Genomic DNA, 17,122 nt, shown 5'->3' with positions numbered 1-17,122 from the left:
GTTGCCCCAGTTACTCATTTTTCTCTACTTCAGTCCAAAAGATTTGAAAGAAAACCAAAAATACCTAGGTTGGTACCAAATAAATTTTGAAGAATTTAATAATATACGTTAAAATATTTTAAAGCATATCTATAAGAGGATGGAAATTAGAAAACATGCTCTAATAACTGCATGGTGAATACAAAATAAATACTGAATAACTAAATACAAAATTTAGTATTTTGTACAAAATACAAACTTCTGATTTCTAGCTTACTCCAAGTTTTATAATAGGCTCATCAGCTCCATTCAAATTAAAATTGTAAACATCATTCCTGTAAAAATGAAGAGAAATATTAACTTCATTATACAACAAATAAATTTATTGTCTTCAAATATGAAGAAAACTTTTAAGATTTATGAAAACTTACTTACAATGGGCATTCAGAAGTAACATTAACAAAAGTAGTCTTCAACTGTCTATAACTTTTTTTCTGAACCTTTTCCTAAATACAGAAGAAATTTACATAAAACCATTCAAACTGGTATATTACTTGTCAAACAAATAACAGATGCAACTAAATTTTCATATATTATCTAGTTGTGTTTCTACTAATATAAATTTTACATTTGTGAGTTTCTTTATAAACATCCACACTTTAAAAAATATTGAAGACTTAAGTGTTAACTGAGAACATAATAGAAAGTATTACAAATCAAATACAAACGATCCTTATATCTTTAATATTTATTGACATTACTGGACATAGGTAAATGACCTCACTGGTATTCTACAAGCTGAATTTAAGTGATTCTAGGATCACAAAACAATCATGCTTCTACTTTTTTCCCCCAGAATCTCATTTGCTTTAAACTGTTAAATAGAAAAATTTCAGGAGAGGCTACGGTTTATGTAAAATCTCATGTGAAAGAGCCAAAATTGTATCAATCAACTAGTATTATTAGGGAAAGATGTGTGTACATTTATCCCTATAGCCCACTGCTCAAAGTATATTCAATCTGATCAAAAAGTAGGCAGAAAAGAAGTTAAATAAAATTTTAACATACTTAAGTGTGTAATTATGTTATTAGAGTAATTTAACTATAATTAAGTACACAAATATCACTGAATGATTGATTACTGATCAGAAACAATTAGAAGTCTAATTTAATATCTGGAAGTTGGAAATATTAAAACTAAAATATTCATTTTAGTTGTGATTCATCTTCAATTTTATTATTTCTTTTGGCTGTTTTATAATAAAATAGTTTACATTATTCCAAAAAGTTTATCCTTCAGTATTTTACTCCTCTAATCACTGATCTGACTTGTCCTTTCCAAAATGATTTTTACCATTGTTTAGATACATTTGCTCAATTCATCTTTTGCATGCCAGTGTTTGCTAAGTATTACCGAAGATCCAAAAATGAGCAGGTATTAAAGAAGATACAAGTGTGAGCAAAGGTCTTACTTATATAGGATACAAAGATGATTCTAAACAGTTGCATTCTAGTAGAAGACAGAAGAGAGAAAAAAAGAACTGCAATAGTTAATAAAAAGGTACAAAGACATTATCGCACAGATTCAGAATTCTTGCCCATTTGGATTTTGAGTTAGGGCACCTTAGAAAGTTTTCATAAAGAAGGTAGACTCTGAAGCAAGGCTTGCAAGGAGGAATAAAGTTCTGACAAGGAGAAAAGAGGGTGAAAGAACCTGGCGACTCGCTTCGAAGTTCTTTCCAAAGGGGGAAGAAAAAGAATAAACACTTAGGAAAGACACTTCAGGGAATCTCAATTTATTATGTTTCAGCTAAATAAGACATGTCTAGGGAACTAACTTTAGGAAATAAGACAGACTTTTAAGAGGTCTAGGGAGCCAGCTTAAGTCTCCACTTAATTCAATAAGGAGGGGAGGAGATATGGGGATATATGTATACGTACAGCTGATTCACTCTGTTATAAAGCAGAAACTAACACACCACTGTAAAGCAATTGTACTCCAATAAAGATGTTAAAAAAAAAAAAAAAGCAATAGAGACCAAAGAAGGATTCTCAATAAGAGAATGACATGATTGAAGCTGCATGCTTTGGAAAGTAATAAAGCTAGTATTGAATGTAATGAATGGATTGGCACAGAGAAAATACTAGAGACAAAAAGAATTACATAAAGGATATTATAATAACCCAGGGATTAGAAATTGGAGCTCAAACAAAAAAAATAGGAGTTGGCACAGGCAGGAGAGGGAAGACTCAAGAGGAACTTACAGAAGGTAAAGCTCAAAACTTGAAATTAACTGGAGATAATTGTGAGGAATAAATCAAAGATAATTGATATTTTAAACCTGGATGAATAATAAATGTTTTTATCAAAAATATGGACTTCAGAATGATCTTATTGTCAAGAGAGATGTGATAAGTTAGGGAAAAAATGGTACTGAATCATGTACCAAAAAGTAAAAATATCACACATGTATGTAAAAGAAGCATTTTCTTTGAAAAGTAGAACAGAAGTTTAGCGGGCTTTTCTGAGTACTTGCCACTAATCTGGTCAGTTGTTTAATCCATTTTTCAATATGCTGAAAACATTAAATCTACTTCCATCCTACTACTATTCTATTTTACTGTAAAGTCAAATATCATAGAGTTTGACTATACATTTGGTGTAGTTAAATACATGAAACTTACCTTACTGAGCTGTAGATCAGATTTGTTTGAAAAACCACTATAAAAAAGGTTTTGTCAAAATTAAAAAGGCAATTAAATGTCAGTAGAATGTTTTTCATAAAATCCATATTATATAAGGTAAAACATATTTGGATCACTAAGTCTACATTCAATATGCTACAAATAACTGATATGTAACAGTCCTAGTCTGATATTTTTGCAACTCCACACACCGTAAACAGCAACAATAAAACTTAAGTCTAAGTTGAACCACTCATGCGGCAGGAGGTGTCAGACGATTTAAATGAATGGTTCTGCCATGAGAGTAATTTTTTTCATGCCATATAAAGTCAGAATTAACTTAAACATGAATTAACTACCTGGAAGCCTATAAAGAAACATTTTATAATAAAAAAAAACCTTCAGAAAGATTGCAAACAAGGAATACATATATACAATACAAAATAACTCATTTCAGCTCATTTAAATTTCATATTTTATTAAGCAATATATGTAAATATATTTAGTCTTACTTATCACTAGGCTCAATAAATAACATTTCTAAAATGTCTATATCCTAAAGATTTATTTCTGAAATGGTATGCTGTATCAATATGGTACTCTTGATACTTTATAAAATGTAATCAGATACTAGAATGACTAATTTCAATTGTAGTTCCCTTTCTATATAATTTAAACAGATTCTATTTATAAAAGTAAATAAGTACCTGTGTTTTCTAATGGAAAGTTACATTATTTGGACATATGTTTAAAACTAACCTTAAAACTAGGTAAAATAATTTAGTTGTATCTCTCAGAAAAATATTCATTTCTAAATTTAAGGACATACCTGTCAATCAAAGACTCCTTTAATTTTCTTGTAGACTTTATGCCATCCTTTGGTTTGTATCTCTTATTAATTTGGCTTATCAAAGATTCTGCTGCATCACTAAATCCTTTCCCTTTTGACTCTTCTCTCTGAAACAATTTGTTAGCTACTTAAAAACTCTACCAGTTAACCTTCAAAGGAAAAAAAGGCTGAAAAGAACATTTAAGAAAAAATCTGATTCTATAAATAACTACAAAGAGAAATAAAAGGGGTCAGAAATTATTTTTTTTTTTAAAAGAAATAAGTTTAGGCCTTGTTAGGCATTACAACAACTTAGAATAAGTCTTTTAACATATAGAAATGTACAGAGTGCTTTGCAGCGATTAAAAAAAGTTTCTATCCATGGGGGAAAAAATCATAAAAAACTGAAGGAAACCAGAAGTTGGTTCTTTGAAAAGATCAATAAAATTGATAAGCCTCTAGCCAAGTTCATTAAGAAAAAATACAGAAATTACTAGTATCAGAAATGAGAGGCTATCACTATGGATCACATGGATAAATCACAAAGATAATAAAAAAAATATTATGAACAACTCTATGCTCATGAATTTGATAACCTAGAGTAAATGGACCAATTCCCTGAAAGATAAATTCTACTAAAACTCACACAGGGAGAAATAAATCATCTGAATAGGCCTAATCTATTAAAGAAATTGAAACAATAATTAATACCTGCCAAAACAGAAAGCAACAGGCCCAGATGGGTTCACTGTTGAGTTTTATCAAACATTTAAGGAAGAATTATACAACTTTTCACAATCTTTCAGAAGACAGAAGCAGAGGGAGTACCTCCTAACTCACTGTATGAAACCAATATATCCTAATACCAAAATCAAAAGAATTACAAGAAAGGAAAGCTGTAGACTAATATTTCTTATAAACACAGATGCAAAAATCCTCAACCAAAAATTTAGCAAATTGAATACAATAATGTATAAAAAGAATTATGTACCCACAACCAAGTGGAATTAATTCCAGGTATGCAATGTTGATTCAACATCTGAAAATCAACTAATATAATCCAGGCTAAGGAAGAAAAGTCATATGATCATATCAGTAGATGCACAAAAGCATTTGACGAAATCCAATACCCATTCACAATAACAATTCTCAGAAAACTAGGAATGGAGAATATCCTCACTTTGATAAAGAACATCTAAAAAAAAAACTACAGCTAACATTATAAATTAATGGAGAGAAACTAGATACTCTCCCACTAATATCAGAAACAAGGAAAGGATGTCTGCTCTCACCACTCCTATTCAACATCATTCTAGAAGTCTTACTAATGCCGTAAGACAACGAAAGGGAATACACTACATACATATTGGGAAGGAAGAAATAAAACTGTCTTTGTTTACAGATGACATCACTGTCTATGTAGAAAACCTCAAAAAATCAACAAAAATATCCTTGGAGCTAAAGAACAATTATAGCACAATTGAAGGATACAAGGGCCTTTCTTCAGAAAGAAGAGAGAATAGCGTACTGAGAATCAAGAAGAAAGTGACCCAAAAGGATTTGGTTAAAAAAGAAAGTAGCCAAATGAGGCAGAAAAAGGGAATTGCAGGTTAAAAACAAAATAAAGAGTAGCCTGGTCAAGACAAATGAAATAATAACTAATTATATACAACAACTGCAAAATTAGCTACTAAATATTTCACTTGCACACTAAGATGCTCCAATATATGAACATTTTACACTGACTCTAGAAATTTGGCCACCCAGGTATTAGTAATACTCTGGAAGATAAATGAAGGCCTGTACAACCTGGATCTCTTAAGGCATAGTGAAAAAGCGATTGCATTACTGGCAGTGGAAATGTATTCTGATTAGAAAATTTTCTTAATCTGCATCTTGGTAGCAATGACCAAAGAAAAGGTTTATAACTTTAACTGCTATAAAAAGTAAACTTTCAGTCTCAAAGTATGGTGCAAACTAGCTAAAACTCTCCTGGAGATTTTCTACAGATGATTAATTTGAAGAAGTGGAGTCTCCAATGAGGACAAGCAACATTTACAACGGAAGATAAGTCTCCTCCACCCCACTCCCATACTTTCTTGAAAAACCTCGTCAAACTTTAAGGCAATAATCCAAGAAATGTTTCAGATGCTACTATGCGCAAAGCTGTGCTAGGCCATGCAGGAAAACAAACATTGAATAAAACATAGTCTTTACACTCTAATAGGTTAAAACAGGGGGAAAGAACACACAAAATAACCATTTATTAAAAAAGAAAGGTAAGCACCATAAGAGAGGCACAGACAGTTCTATATGCATGTTCCGAAGAATCTGAGGGACAGAGTGGGAGAGACCCAACAAGAGGAGACAAGGAACTGCAGGGTTCATTCATGCTATACCTATTTACATGCCAGCTATGTGCCAGCAGGCACATGGGTTCTATCAGGGCTGGGACGGGGGAGAGGTCAGAAAGGTGTTCAGGAGGCATGCACTCTCAGAGTCTAAGCTTGAATTAAAGAACATGGTATTACTAGTGGTTACCAGTGGGGAGAGGGGAGAGGGGAGAGGGAAGAGGAGAGGGGCAAGATAGGGGTATGGGATTAAGAGATGCAAACTACTAAATATAAAATAGATAAGCAACAAGGGTAAATCGCACAGCATAGAGAAATACAGCCATTATTTTGTAATAACTTTAAATGGAGTATAATCTATAAAAATATTGAATCACTATATTATACACCTGCAACTAACGTAATATTGTAAATCAACGATACTTCAATTAAAAAAAGGACAGGGTATTACAAACACTAAATTTGTAGCAATTAATCAAGCTTCTTTCACTTTATGTTATTAAGTAGGCATATTATGGGTGTGCAGAAATAAAACACACTGAAAGCTCACCATTTTTTTTTGTTTCAAATCCCAGGAATTAAATTCAGATGTCAATCTTTTCCCTGATTTTCTATGACTTTTTGCATTTTTTCTAGGAGAAGGGCTTTTATCACAGATAGCAGTATTCACATCTTTTGACAGTGTGTATTTCTTCCTACAGATCACAGATTCTTCAACTGTCTTATTTAGGAGAACTGATTTAAAAGTAGTTTCAGATTCAATATGCCAATCACTCTGCTTTGTATTTTCAATATTTTTCTCCTCCAAATGTTTAGAATGATTCAGTTGTTGTTGTTTGTTTCTTTTGCAAACTTCTACTTCTGCTTTATGTATTTTGTTATGCTGCATTCTTTCTTTCCCATACTGCACCTTTCCCATTTCCTGAGAATTATCATCAGATATTGAAGAGGATGATTTTTGTTTAGTAAGTTTTTTGTTGATAACAATATCTAGTGGGAAAATGAGAAATTAATCCTTATTAAATTTATAAACTGATCATATACAAAATTTGTTAAAACCAAAATAGTTGTTAAGACATTTCAAGAAATGAGTATTTCCTTGAACAACTATTTTATATACAGAGAAAACTGTGTTTCACCTTGATTAAATGTGCCTCCTGATGAAGTACTTGCTCTTTGGTTATTACACAGATTAATATTTGTTACAGGTGTCCAACACGCCCATTTGGAGTGCATTTTATTTCCACAGATGTTGTCTAAAACACCAGGTGACCTGCAAAATAAATTCATTTGCTTATCACAAAACATTAGCCTATGACTCTGATATAAGGCCTTGGTTCTTTTTATTTAGTCAATGTTTATTGACAGAAATTTAACAGTCAAGTATGAAAATTATTCTCATAAGTCCTGATGAAAGTTAAAATTTACTATATAATTGATCAAGATTAAAGAATATTATTGTGAAGGTTCCATTATTGCTACTATTTTGATATCTACCTAAATACATCTCACATATCTTACACGTCTTCATGTATATCTAAACTTGGTTAATTTTCTTCACATTCATACTTTATTGTTTTAAAAATCTCATTCATTTTAAGTCTCTCAATTTGAAAAGAGTTATGTTGGTTGAAGAAACATATAGGCTATTCCCCATTGTGCGATCATAATAATACTTGAAAGATGATAAATTCTATAACCAATACTACATTCTAAGACTATAAAGGCCTTGTCCTTTAAATTTATTACACTCATCTAAAAGTAACATTACTATAGGCTAAATGATTTGATAGGTTTTGTCATACTTACACAGGTTTATCTATTTTTCCCACTGCCTGTGAATCAGGAACAATTTCCTGGAGTTCACCTAAATAGAACAAAAATTATGGTATTTTCATTTTTTCATGCAGTTGGCAGGGTAAAATGAAAGCTAGAATTTGATCAAAGTTCACATATTGGGATGGAAAGATTGATTGATCTCATCTTCCCCCTCCCAGACCCAAACTTCTTGGGAACAAAGGCTGTATTATATTTCCTTGTAACCTCTAAGTTCTTTGCATAAAGCTGAATGTATTCATTATAAATCTTTTTTTTCAAATAAATGAAAGGGAAGTATAGAGAGAAGTGAGTATATATATATATATATGTATGTGTGTGTGTGTGTGTGTGTATATATATATATATATATATATATATATATATATATATAAAGAATGACTAAAATTAAACCAAGGATTACTTACTAAAATTTTGGTTTGGGAATTCAATGTCCTTATTTTCTGTCTTTTCTATAACTTTAGCAGTTTCGATATGCTATAAACAGGGGAGAAATTTTAATATAAATTTGAATTAAGGCATTATATGAAAACAACTTTTAAAAGCCAGAGTATTAAAGTTTAAAACTTTTTTGCCTTACTATTAAAAGTTGGATAGTATTTCTATTTATTTCGTAATGATTATGCCCATTCTAGAATACTGCCTATCCTAAAACACAAGAAAGTAACTTTCATTGCAGATAAGGAGGCAGAAGATCCTACAAATTTTCTGATCTCAGCCACAGCTAGAAAAATAATTCAATTTTCCTCTCTGAGAATTTCTAGCACCTCCATGGCGTATCTTCTCTTGCTATTGATCTCATAGCCTGCATCTATTCTGTCTTTTCACTAACATACATATGAACCGGAAATTATGAAGTATTAACTTATTTTGTAAAGTTTTGGCCACTGCACAAGTAACTTCTTGACTGTAGCAAGCTTCCCTCTTTCCACAGCCACAGGTACACACCTGCCCAGACCAAATAAAAATTTGCCATCACTATCAGAAAAATATACCCTCTAACTAAGATATTTTGCCTCATCCTGGCTGTCTTCCCTACTGGGAGAGGAGCAGTATGAAAATGTACAGATGTGTTTTTTGTTGTCACAATGACAGAAGAGCTCTCCTGACAATAAGTAAGCCCAGGCCTAGGACACTTCTCATCCTACAACATTCAGAACCACACTGCACAGCTAAACAATACTGCCCCTATTAAGAAACACTTAGGTAGACAATTTGAACCATTACTTTGACTATTTTTTCCTAGTATCTTCAACTCTTGCACTCTTTATCTTTCGGCCACATAACCATTAAAAATTTTTTTACATCCACCATCTTTCTTTTTTTTACTGTAACACCAAGGCTGCTAAGCTTTATTTGAGGAAATTATACTTACTTCTAAACTAATGCCATGATAAGCTTCATAGTCTTAAATTTGAACTGGGCCCTCAACACTGCCTAACGCTTGTACTTATTCTTCCCCCTCTCCATTCTCTCTCAGTAGTTATTCCAAACCTCTGTGTGTCTCTGAGCCCTCTACTTCAAGGCTCTGTCCCCAAGAGAAGCTCACCATGCTCACACTTCAGAGAAAACAAAAGCTTTCAGGTGTTCCTCCTCATCTACAAACTTATCTGTATCTCTGATTACCTATTTCTCCGAGACACAACTTTCTCTCATCCATTCCCTGCTCTGTCCCCCCTTCAACTTCCTGGAAAGAATGCCCTCCTCGATGTCCATGTGACTAATAACCTTTATTGACCCTTCAAAAATTAACTCCTCTCCATCTCCTAAAAGAGCATCTCCTGATCTTCAGCTTCCCCTCCAGCTGTGGGATTAGGCACCTGCCCCTCTACTAGGTTTCTACTGCATCCTGTATGTACATCTGAGAACACATACAATATTATAATCATCTTATTAATTTGTCTAATTCCCATGCTAGACTTTGAGATACTAAAAGACAGATTCCACTTGTGTCTTATATTTCTAAACCAGAACCTTCCCCATAGCAGACACTAATTTGTATAATAAACTAAAGAATGATGGCAAGTCCATTTCTCCTACTGAATGCATAAATCAGTTACACTGAATGAATATTTCTAAATTTTATTGTTAGCACAGTAAATGATTGATAAGACCTTACTTTCAAGGACAATAAATGATATCTAAAAAAATTTAAAAAGCAATACTGTAGGAAAAGTGAGACACTCACTGCTTGCAAAAGTAGTTAGCTCAATTATGTATTTCTACAATAACTTGATAAAAATTTATTTAAAAATGCTTTCAAAGAAAAGTTACTTTGTCTGTATTATCTCCTCTATTTCTTTCTTCAGATGGTCTAGATTTAAGCGATACAGCATTATCCACTCCATTTTCCAATGTTTTAGAAGCACCAGGTTTTTCTGTAGAACTCATCATTTGCAGTGGTGGTTTAATTCTTCTTCTTCGTGGTGTTGCTAAAAAGGAGGACAAAGGACTGCTGTATTTGTAGGATTTTCTACGTTGCTCTCACTGAGATAATTTTTGCTGAGGAAGGTTAAAAAAGGGGATTCTAAGATGGGTCCCAGGTTTCTGACTTAGATGAGTAACTGGATATGGACGCCATATTCCAAGGTAAGAAATGGAGAAAAACTGGCAGGGAGGGTGGAAAGATGAATTTATTTTGGACCTGTTAAGTTTGAGAAGTTTGTCAAATATTAGATAATTTCCCAGTAGGCAATCAGATTTTGGGAACAGAAGGTCACTATTAAATTGTCACAAAGATTAAATAATACTGTGTTTATAGCAACTAGTACACAGTATCAGATTATTTTTAAATTTTTATTTAACTCTTAGTATGTACAAGGCACTGTCTAAATGTTTCACAACATTTCTTGTTTAATGAATAATTTTTATTTAATCCTTTAAACAATTTGATGAGGTTAGACACTTTAGTCCCATTTCATAGAAAGGAAACTGGTTCTAAACTTAGCTACAAAGTACATACCCAGGAGCGGGGAAACAAGCCCAAGCAGCCTGATTAATTTAATGTTTTATCCACTATGTTATGCTGGCTCCCACTTAAAATTACAACAAATTATTAATGCTGGATATTAATATTCTGAATAATGTTTATATGGATACCCATTAAACTTCTCAGACATTTATAATTTTTTGACAGAAGACATTTGTGGTTCATATTTTATTAATTTTTATATCCCCAAATTATCCTCTAGATAAATTAGGTCCAAAATACTCCTGAATTTAAAAAATGCCGGCTTAAAACAATAATACTTGTTAGGAATCTTCAAAGACAATAAAACTTACATGTACTGACTAAAAATATTGGACTTCTCACAGTGTATCTATCTGCGCCAGAAACAATCATTGATGCTTCAGACATTTTTCTTTTGCTAGGAGTAATTATCTTAAACCATGAGAAAAAAAAAACACATTAAATATACATTCTCTTTTGAAATTAAATATCCTATAATTTTATTCACAACATTTTGCCTTGACTACACAGAAAAGACATATGGTATTTTATAAACAATATGATATCCAGAAATATCTGTAGTTTAGCCTGACTTGAAGGATTTTATCCTAATGTTTGGTATTGAATAGATAGCCGAAACAAGTAAAGGATGCTGTTTTAAAGAATATTTAAAGAATATCCAGACTTAGAAGTATAGTACCTTTATATATTAGCTGAAAATATTTTATTGACACTCAGTTTATCTAGTTAACCATTGGCTCACAATTTCGTATTGTATTTCATAAGGATAATGTTTGGAACACATATTTATGTAAACTTGTTTGTGAAAGTTTTCATAACATTAAGCCTTCAAAACTTTCACACATTTAAAAAACTGTATTAATATTCTGTGAAGACTGAACTGCCTTTGGAGTAAAAAGCAGCTACAGGAGTTCAGAGACTCAGTGGCACACAAGCTAGTGTTCCAAAAAAGATGTGCATTTTCTAACTTTAGCCTAGAATGACTGATAAGAGCAACAGATGTAGATAAGCAGAGGCGGGACTACAGGGGACAGGAGTTCCAGAGGATGCCGTACAAAGGACTACATGATGACAAACCATAAAGAGGGAGAAGACAGCTGTTTTGAAAAAGGCACCTGCCCCTAAGACAGAGAAAAAAAAAATTGATGGAGTTTTGAGTAGGTACGTATATGGGGCAATGGAGGAAAGGTGGGGAAGGATAGGAGAAATGTGAATTCTAAGATGAACCAGAAAATAAGCTACTGAATCAGCAGATTCTTCTTAAAGAAATTACAGTTCTAGTGGTATATAATGAATGAGATCCAAAAAGTTACTTATTCATATAAATGCTTTGAACAGTTAGTCCTTATTGAAAACACAGTGTGTATTTAACAACAGTGCAATGTTTTTCAAACTTTAGTGTGGTTAAGATCTTTTCCAGAGTTTGTGTTATGATTCAATAGGTTTAAGGTGGGGAGGGGGGGTCTAAGAATCTGCATTTTTAGTAAGTACTCAAGTTATGATTCTGATATAAAGACACAAAAAAAGGCTTTTATAATCTAATCATCTGAGGGAACTACAGTTGACAAAAATGATACTTTTAATTTAATGAAGGGCACAGACTAAAGGGAAAAATAGTAACACAATGTATGGAAGAGGCTGTGAGAGTTACAGTTGCCTGAAGGTGAGAGATTAGTAAAAATAATTGGGAAAAGCTCCATTAAGAAAGTAAAAATGAACAAAGATTTACAAATGTAAGTACACTTTAGATAAGCAGAGGTAAAAGCAGCATGAATGAAAGTACAGGGGCAAGAATGAGCATGCCATAAAAAAAGAGACAGTAAAGCAACTGACCATACTAAAGTGGAGGGTATTTCAATAGAGTAATATTAAATTACAGAATGTCTTCAAACTAAGTCAAAACTTAGATTTAATGGGATAAACACAGAGATGACAAGGCTTTCTGAGCAGAAGAATGCTATGAGGAAACTGGTATTAAGAAAAATCAGTGGTGTACGACACAGGGTAGCTCACAAAATGGAGCAACAGTGTCAAAGACACTATTAGAAGGTTACTGTATAACCTAGGTATGCTAAAATGAGTAACGGTAAAGGGAATAATAAGGAGGAAACGATGTGAGAGATACTATGAAAGAACAATCACTAGCACCTTGGTTCTAGGTATGGGGGGAGAAGAGTTTGGAATCAAGGATATCATCAGAAAAATGAACGGTAACATTACTGAAGTATGGAGGCAGATGCAAACTTGAGGCAAAAGATAAAGAGTTTGAGGTAGACTTTAGGAAAGGGCTTAAAGAGACACAACCAAGGGAAATATTAAAAGAGTAAGTGGAGACGTAGCTATAGAACTTTGAACAGAAGCCTGGTACATTTTAAGAGCTTAAATTATGCACAGGAAGGAAGCTCTCTAAGGGAGAAGGCACAGAGATGTTCAGAAGGCTGGGTATCAAGCTTTTAGAGCAAATCTACATTTAGGAGACAGTGAAAGTATCTCTGATGTAGTAACAGAAGTAAAAAGAGAATTAAAATGCTAACATAGAAGACAAAGGAGAGGACATTAAGAAAGAGAGGGCTGTTAGCAATGTCAAGTGTCACAGCAAGATGTGGAGAAGGCGGCTGAGAAATGGTTCTATCACATGTGGCCTAGAGGAGATCCTCAATGGAGCAGGAGGAGGAGAAAGAACCTAGTATTTTGCTTTCTTTCCTCATGCAAATAAACAGAACATTACATTATAAATTTGTATTGGCCAGTGCAGAGACAGAACAGAAAGGATAAATGCAAAAAGTGGTAGTTACTTTCCTATATATCTCTAATTTGAAACTTACAAGTGTATGGCATACCTTGTCCTAAATCCCTAAACCTTACATATAAACACAATCTACTGAAACACTAACTTTTTTTTGAAACACTAACTTTTGTTTGCATTTGTAAAAGGCAGGGGAAATACTCTGAAATGTGACTGATAAACATATGAATTCTAGATGCTTTTTTCTATAATTATATATAGCAATGATTTGACCTATGTTATTTTATAAATGACTATTTTGATGCCATATATACCTCAGGCTGACTATTTTTTCTGTCCCCTTGATTACTGTTTTTGATATATTTTGGAGGTTTAGCAAATTCCTCTTGGGGGTTAGCTTTTTCTTTCAAACTAACAAGTTCTTCTTCGACTGGTGAGATTTGACTTTCTGGGACTAGAATCTGTTGGAGAACAAGGAAAAAGTGTTTAAAACTGCAAACCATAGGCAGTTCTCAAAAATCACTGGATGTCTTCGTAAAGCGCTCATTCATCTTACACTCATAAAGGTCAATTCTTTTTGTCTTATATCTATGTACTGTTATAATTTTTAGTCCTTTTTCAAACGTTAATAGACATAAAACAGGCTTTGGCGTTAGTGGAAGAACATGTACTTCTGATTTTTATTTAAAGTTACCAAAACTGGTATTAATAACAATCTACCTTCTGTACTGAAATAAATGATTATTAATATGTTTAAAAAGTATATACATCTTATTGGGGCACTATGTTGAGACAATTTATTTTTTTAGATATTCACCCTCCAAGATGAACTTTATTACTGTGCTATTATTATTTAGGGTTAAACTTAGCCCAGTGGTAAAAATCAAGTAAGTTAGACACATACCTGTGATCCACTTGCATCAAAAAGAATATGCACAGATGTTTTGGCAACTGAAACGCCTTGTTTTCTGGTAAATTCCTAAAGTAAAATTAATTCAAAGGGATGTCATTTTCTCCCAGTTCTTTCCATTTTAATGCAATTATTTCCTATACCTGTTTCCTTCCAAAATTGCCAAATTATCTTAAATCATTATTATTTATACATATAAATACTCTTTTCAGAATAATTCAATGACTCCCCACTAACCACGGTCTTAGCCTGCTATTTTGGTAAGGGTTCCTCACAAGCATATTATCTGCTATTCTTCACCATAAATCTTTTGCACGCTATAGACTGAATTTTTCCCCCGCAATGCATATGTTGAAACATAGTCCCCAAGGATGGTATTAGGAGTGGAGGCCTTTGGGGGTTGCTAAGGTCATAAGGGCAGAGCCCTTATGAATGGAATTAGTGTTCTTATAAAACAGACCCCAGAGAAATCCCTCACCCCTTCCACCATGTAAGGACACCATGAAAAGATGGCCATCGATGAACCAGGAAACGGGCCCTCACCAGACACTGAGTCTGCTGGCGCCCTGATCTGACTCACAGCCTCCAGAACTATGAGAAAAAAATGTTTGTTGTTTAGGCCACCCAGTCTATGGTATTTTTGTTACAGTAGCCTGAACAAACTAAGACATGGACCATCCAAGCTTGTCAACTGAACATCTCCCTAAACATAACATGAATTCCCACCTTGATTCCCAGTTAAACAATATCCGACTTATATCGTCTTCCAGTCCTGGAAAGCATCTTATCTAAATTTCATTCATTAACTTCAAAGGCCATTTCAAGGCCCACCTCCATAGCCCTTCCTTCATATCTGACTCTTAATGTGCATTCTTTCTTCAACATCTATACTTCATTTTCTATATGCCACTTCTTCTGAGGCACATTCTGTAATTCTCACAATGTTTAATATCTTGAAAACAAGCCTTTGTCTCATTTCACTTTCTAAACACGTCGCAGAAATTCATTAAATGTTTTGAGTAGCTGCTGCTAATTCTGTCATCTGAGATTCTTTCTAATTGGTATCTGAAAGGGTATGGCTAACAATCTGATGGCCATTCCACAATACAAATTTAAAGGACTAAAAATCTACATGTTATTTTATAAAGAATTGTAGGGAAAAAAAATCAATGAAACTTATAGTCCCAAGTAACTGAAAGTTTCCAGAATTATGAAAATAAATGTTTATTAAAAAGAGTTTGACTTACCCTATACTTATTTGCACCAAAAATTTTTTGTGTCACGTTAGTGATTTCTAACGATGCATCAAAATACAAAAGCAATTCCTTCCCTTCTTTTTCACTAACTTTTACTTTATTTTTCAGAGTTATAGTCAGTAGCTTCTTCGATTCTCTCACTGTACGCAAATGAATCACACTGATTAGTTTACATTCATTCCTATGATACCACTCTATAGGTATACTATAAATAAGAAAAGCATGCAGCATACCAATTAAAATGAACTGAAATAAAATTAACTTTTAGGATTTAACAGTATTTAAATTAATCAATTCTGGTACTAACTACTTACATAAACAAATCAACAATTCAGTTTATTTTTCAAAGTCTCAGTTTCCTGATCTATAAATTACAAGGTAATACAATAATTAATGAACTAAAGCCCTGAGTACATTCTGGACACTAACAGGTTCTTAATAAATATTCTTTGGACACATCTGAGAAAACTATTTTCTTAATTTAAAACAGGCAAAAAAGAAAATAACTTTAATTCCATAACTAACTATTCCTAGGCATAAGCATCTATTCAGACATTTCTATTAAATCCACAGTTACAAACGTGTTGACAATGAACGTTTGATAAAAACTTGAGTACCAGGATATTGTGAAGGAAGAAGGATACAGTGCTAATCCTCAAAAAATTCACCAATCCAGTGAAAAGAAAATACTGTTAAGTGCCAGTTTATATGAAGTATTCACCTCCCTTCCTCCAAAAAGTTACAGAAAATTACCTGGCACCCAATTAATGTGCCTGTATTATGGACCGAAGGCCACTATGGTCCTGTCCTACCTCTGGTGGTGCTCCTGTTGCTGACTGAGAAGTCTCCACACCTGCCCCCAGTGTTTGCTTTTGGGCAAGAGGAAAACATCCTGAGGGAGAAGGACCACACCAAGGACAAAACTTTGTGTCTGCATCAGGAAAAGCTCCGCTGGCCACTCCATGCTACCCTAAAGGACAAATGTCCCTATCGGCTATAAAACTCTCTGATCCTTACGAGGCTTGCCCAAACAGAAAATGTCTTATTTGCTTTTGCAGCTATATGGTCATGAAACTTCCTCCGTGATGTCCTTTGATGGTACTAAGAAGTATTAGTTGCCTGAAGATAGTGGTAACGCAGTTTCTAATCCAAAATGCTGGTAGTTTTTTTTTTTTTTTTTTAAAGAAAAAACAGTCACAAGTCTCAACAGTAAAAGTTTTCAGGCTTTAGAGATGAAAGATCAGGTGACGTTGAAAATGATAATGTTTCAGATTTTGATGATGAAGATTAGAACACTTATAATCTTTACGAATATTTTTGTTTATTGTTATATCCCTCTGATACACATTTGAATTTTTTTCTGCAGCTTGCTGTGAACTTAGAGTAAATGCAGTATTTGCTTCACTGCTTGCATGAACATGGTATTAGAATTACTTCCAATTTATTATTTTGCTGAATGCTTTGTACCTTTTTCTACAAAGCATTCTCCACGTATGTCATGACTATCTACATAAGAATTTGTTGATATTTGTTATATTTTATTACTGACTTTGTTGAAA

The 17,122-nt window shown here is 33.1% G+C and overlaps 1 protein-coding gene across 1 annotated transcript in view; it reads right to left on the bottom strand.

Moving 5' to 3' along the window:
• The window catches only part of SYCP2 (synaptonemal complex protein 2), a 72,619-nt gene that overhangs the window by 16,218 nt on the left and 39,279 nt on the right, over nt 1–17,122 (bottom strand). Inside the window, 13 exon segments of the mRNA XM_059896450.1 lie at nt 257–314; nt 415–485; nt 2,665–2,701; nt 3,494–3,621; nt 6,395–6,834; nt 6,984–7,117; nt 7,654–7,711; nt 8,088–8,157; nt 9,955–10,112; nt 10,963–11,062; nt 13,712–13,858; nt 14,302–14,376; nt 15,555–15,703. Coding sequence (XP_059752433.1) covers nt 257–314; nt 415–485; nt 2,665–2,701; nt 3,494–3,621; nt 6,395–6,834; nt 6,984–7,117; nt 7,654–7,711; nt 8,088–8,157; nt 9,955–10,112; nt 10,963–11,062; nt 13,712–13,858; nt 14,302–14,376; nt 15,555–15,703 — 1,625 coding nt within the window.

The sequence above is a fragment of the Balaenoptera ricei genome, chromosome 15 (genome assembly GCF_028023285.1).
Source record: "Balaenoptera ricei isolate mBalRic1 chromosome 15, mBalRic1.hap2, whole genome shotgun sequence".
NCBI lineage: Eukaryota > Metazoa > Chordata > Mammalia > Artiodactyla > Balaenopteridae > Balaenoptera > Balaenoptera ricei.
Note: the sequence above shows the minus strand (reverse complement) of the source record. Positions and strands in the feature narration are given on the sequence as shown.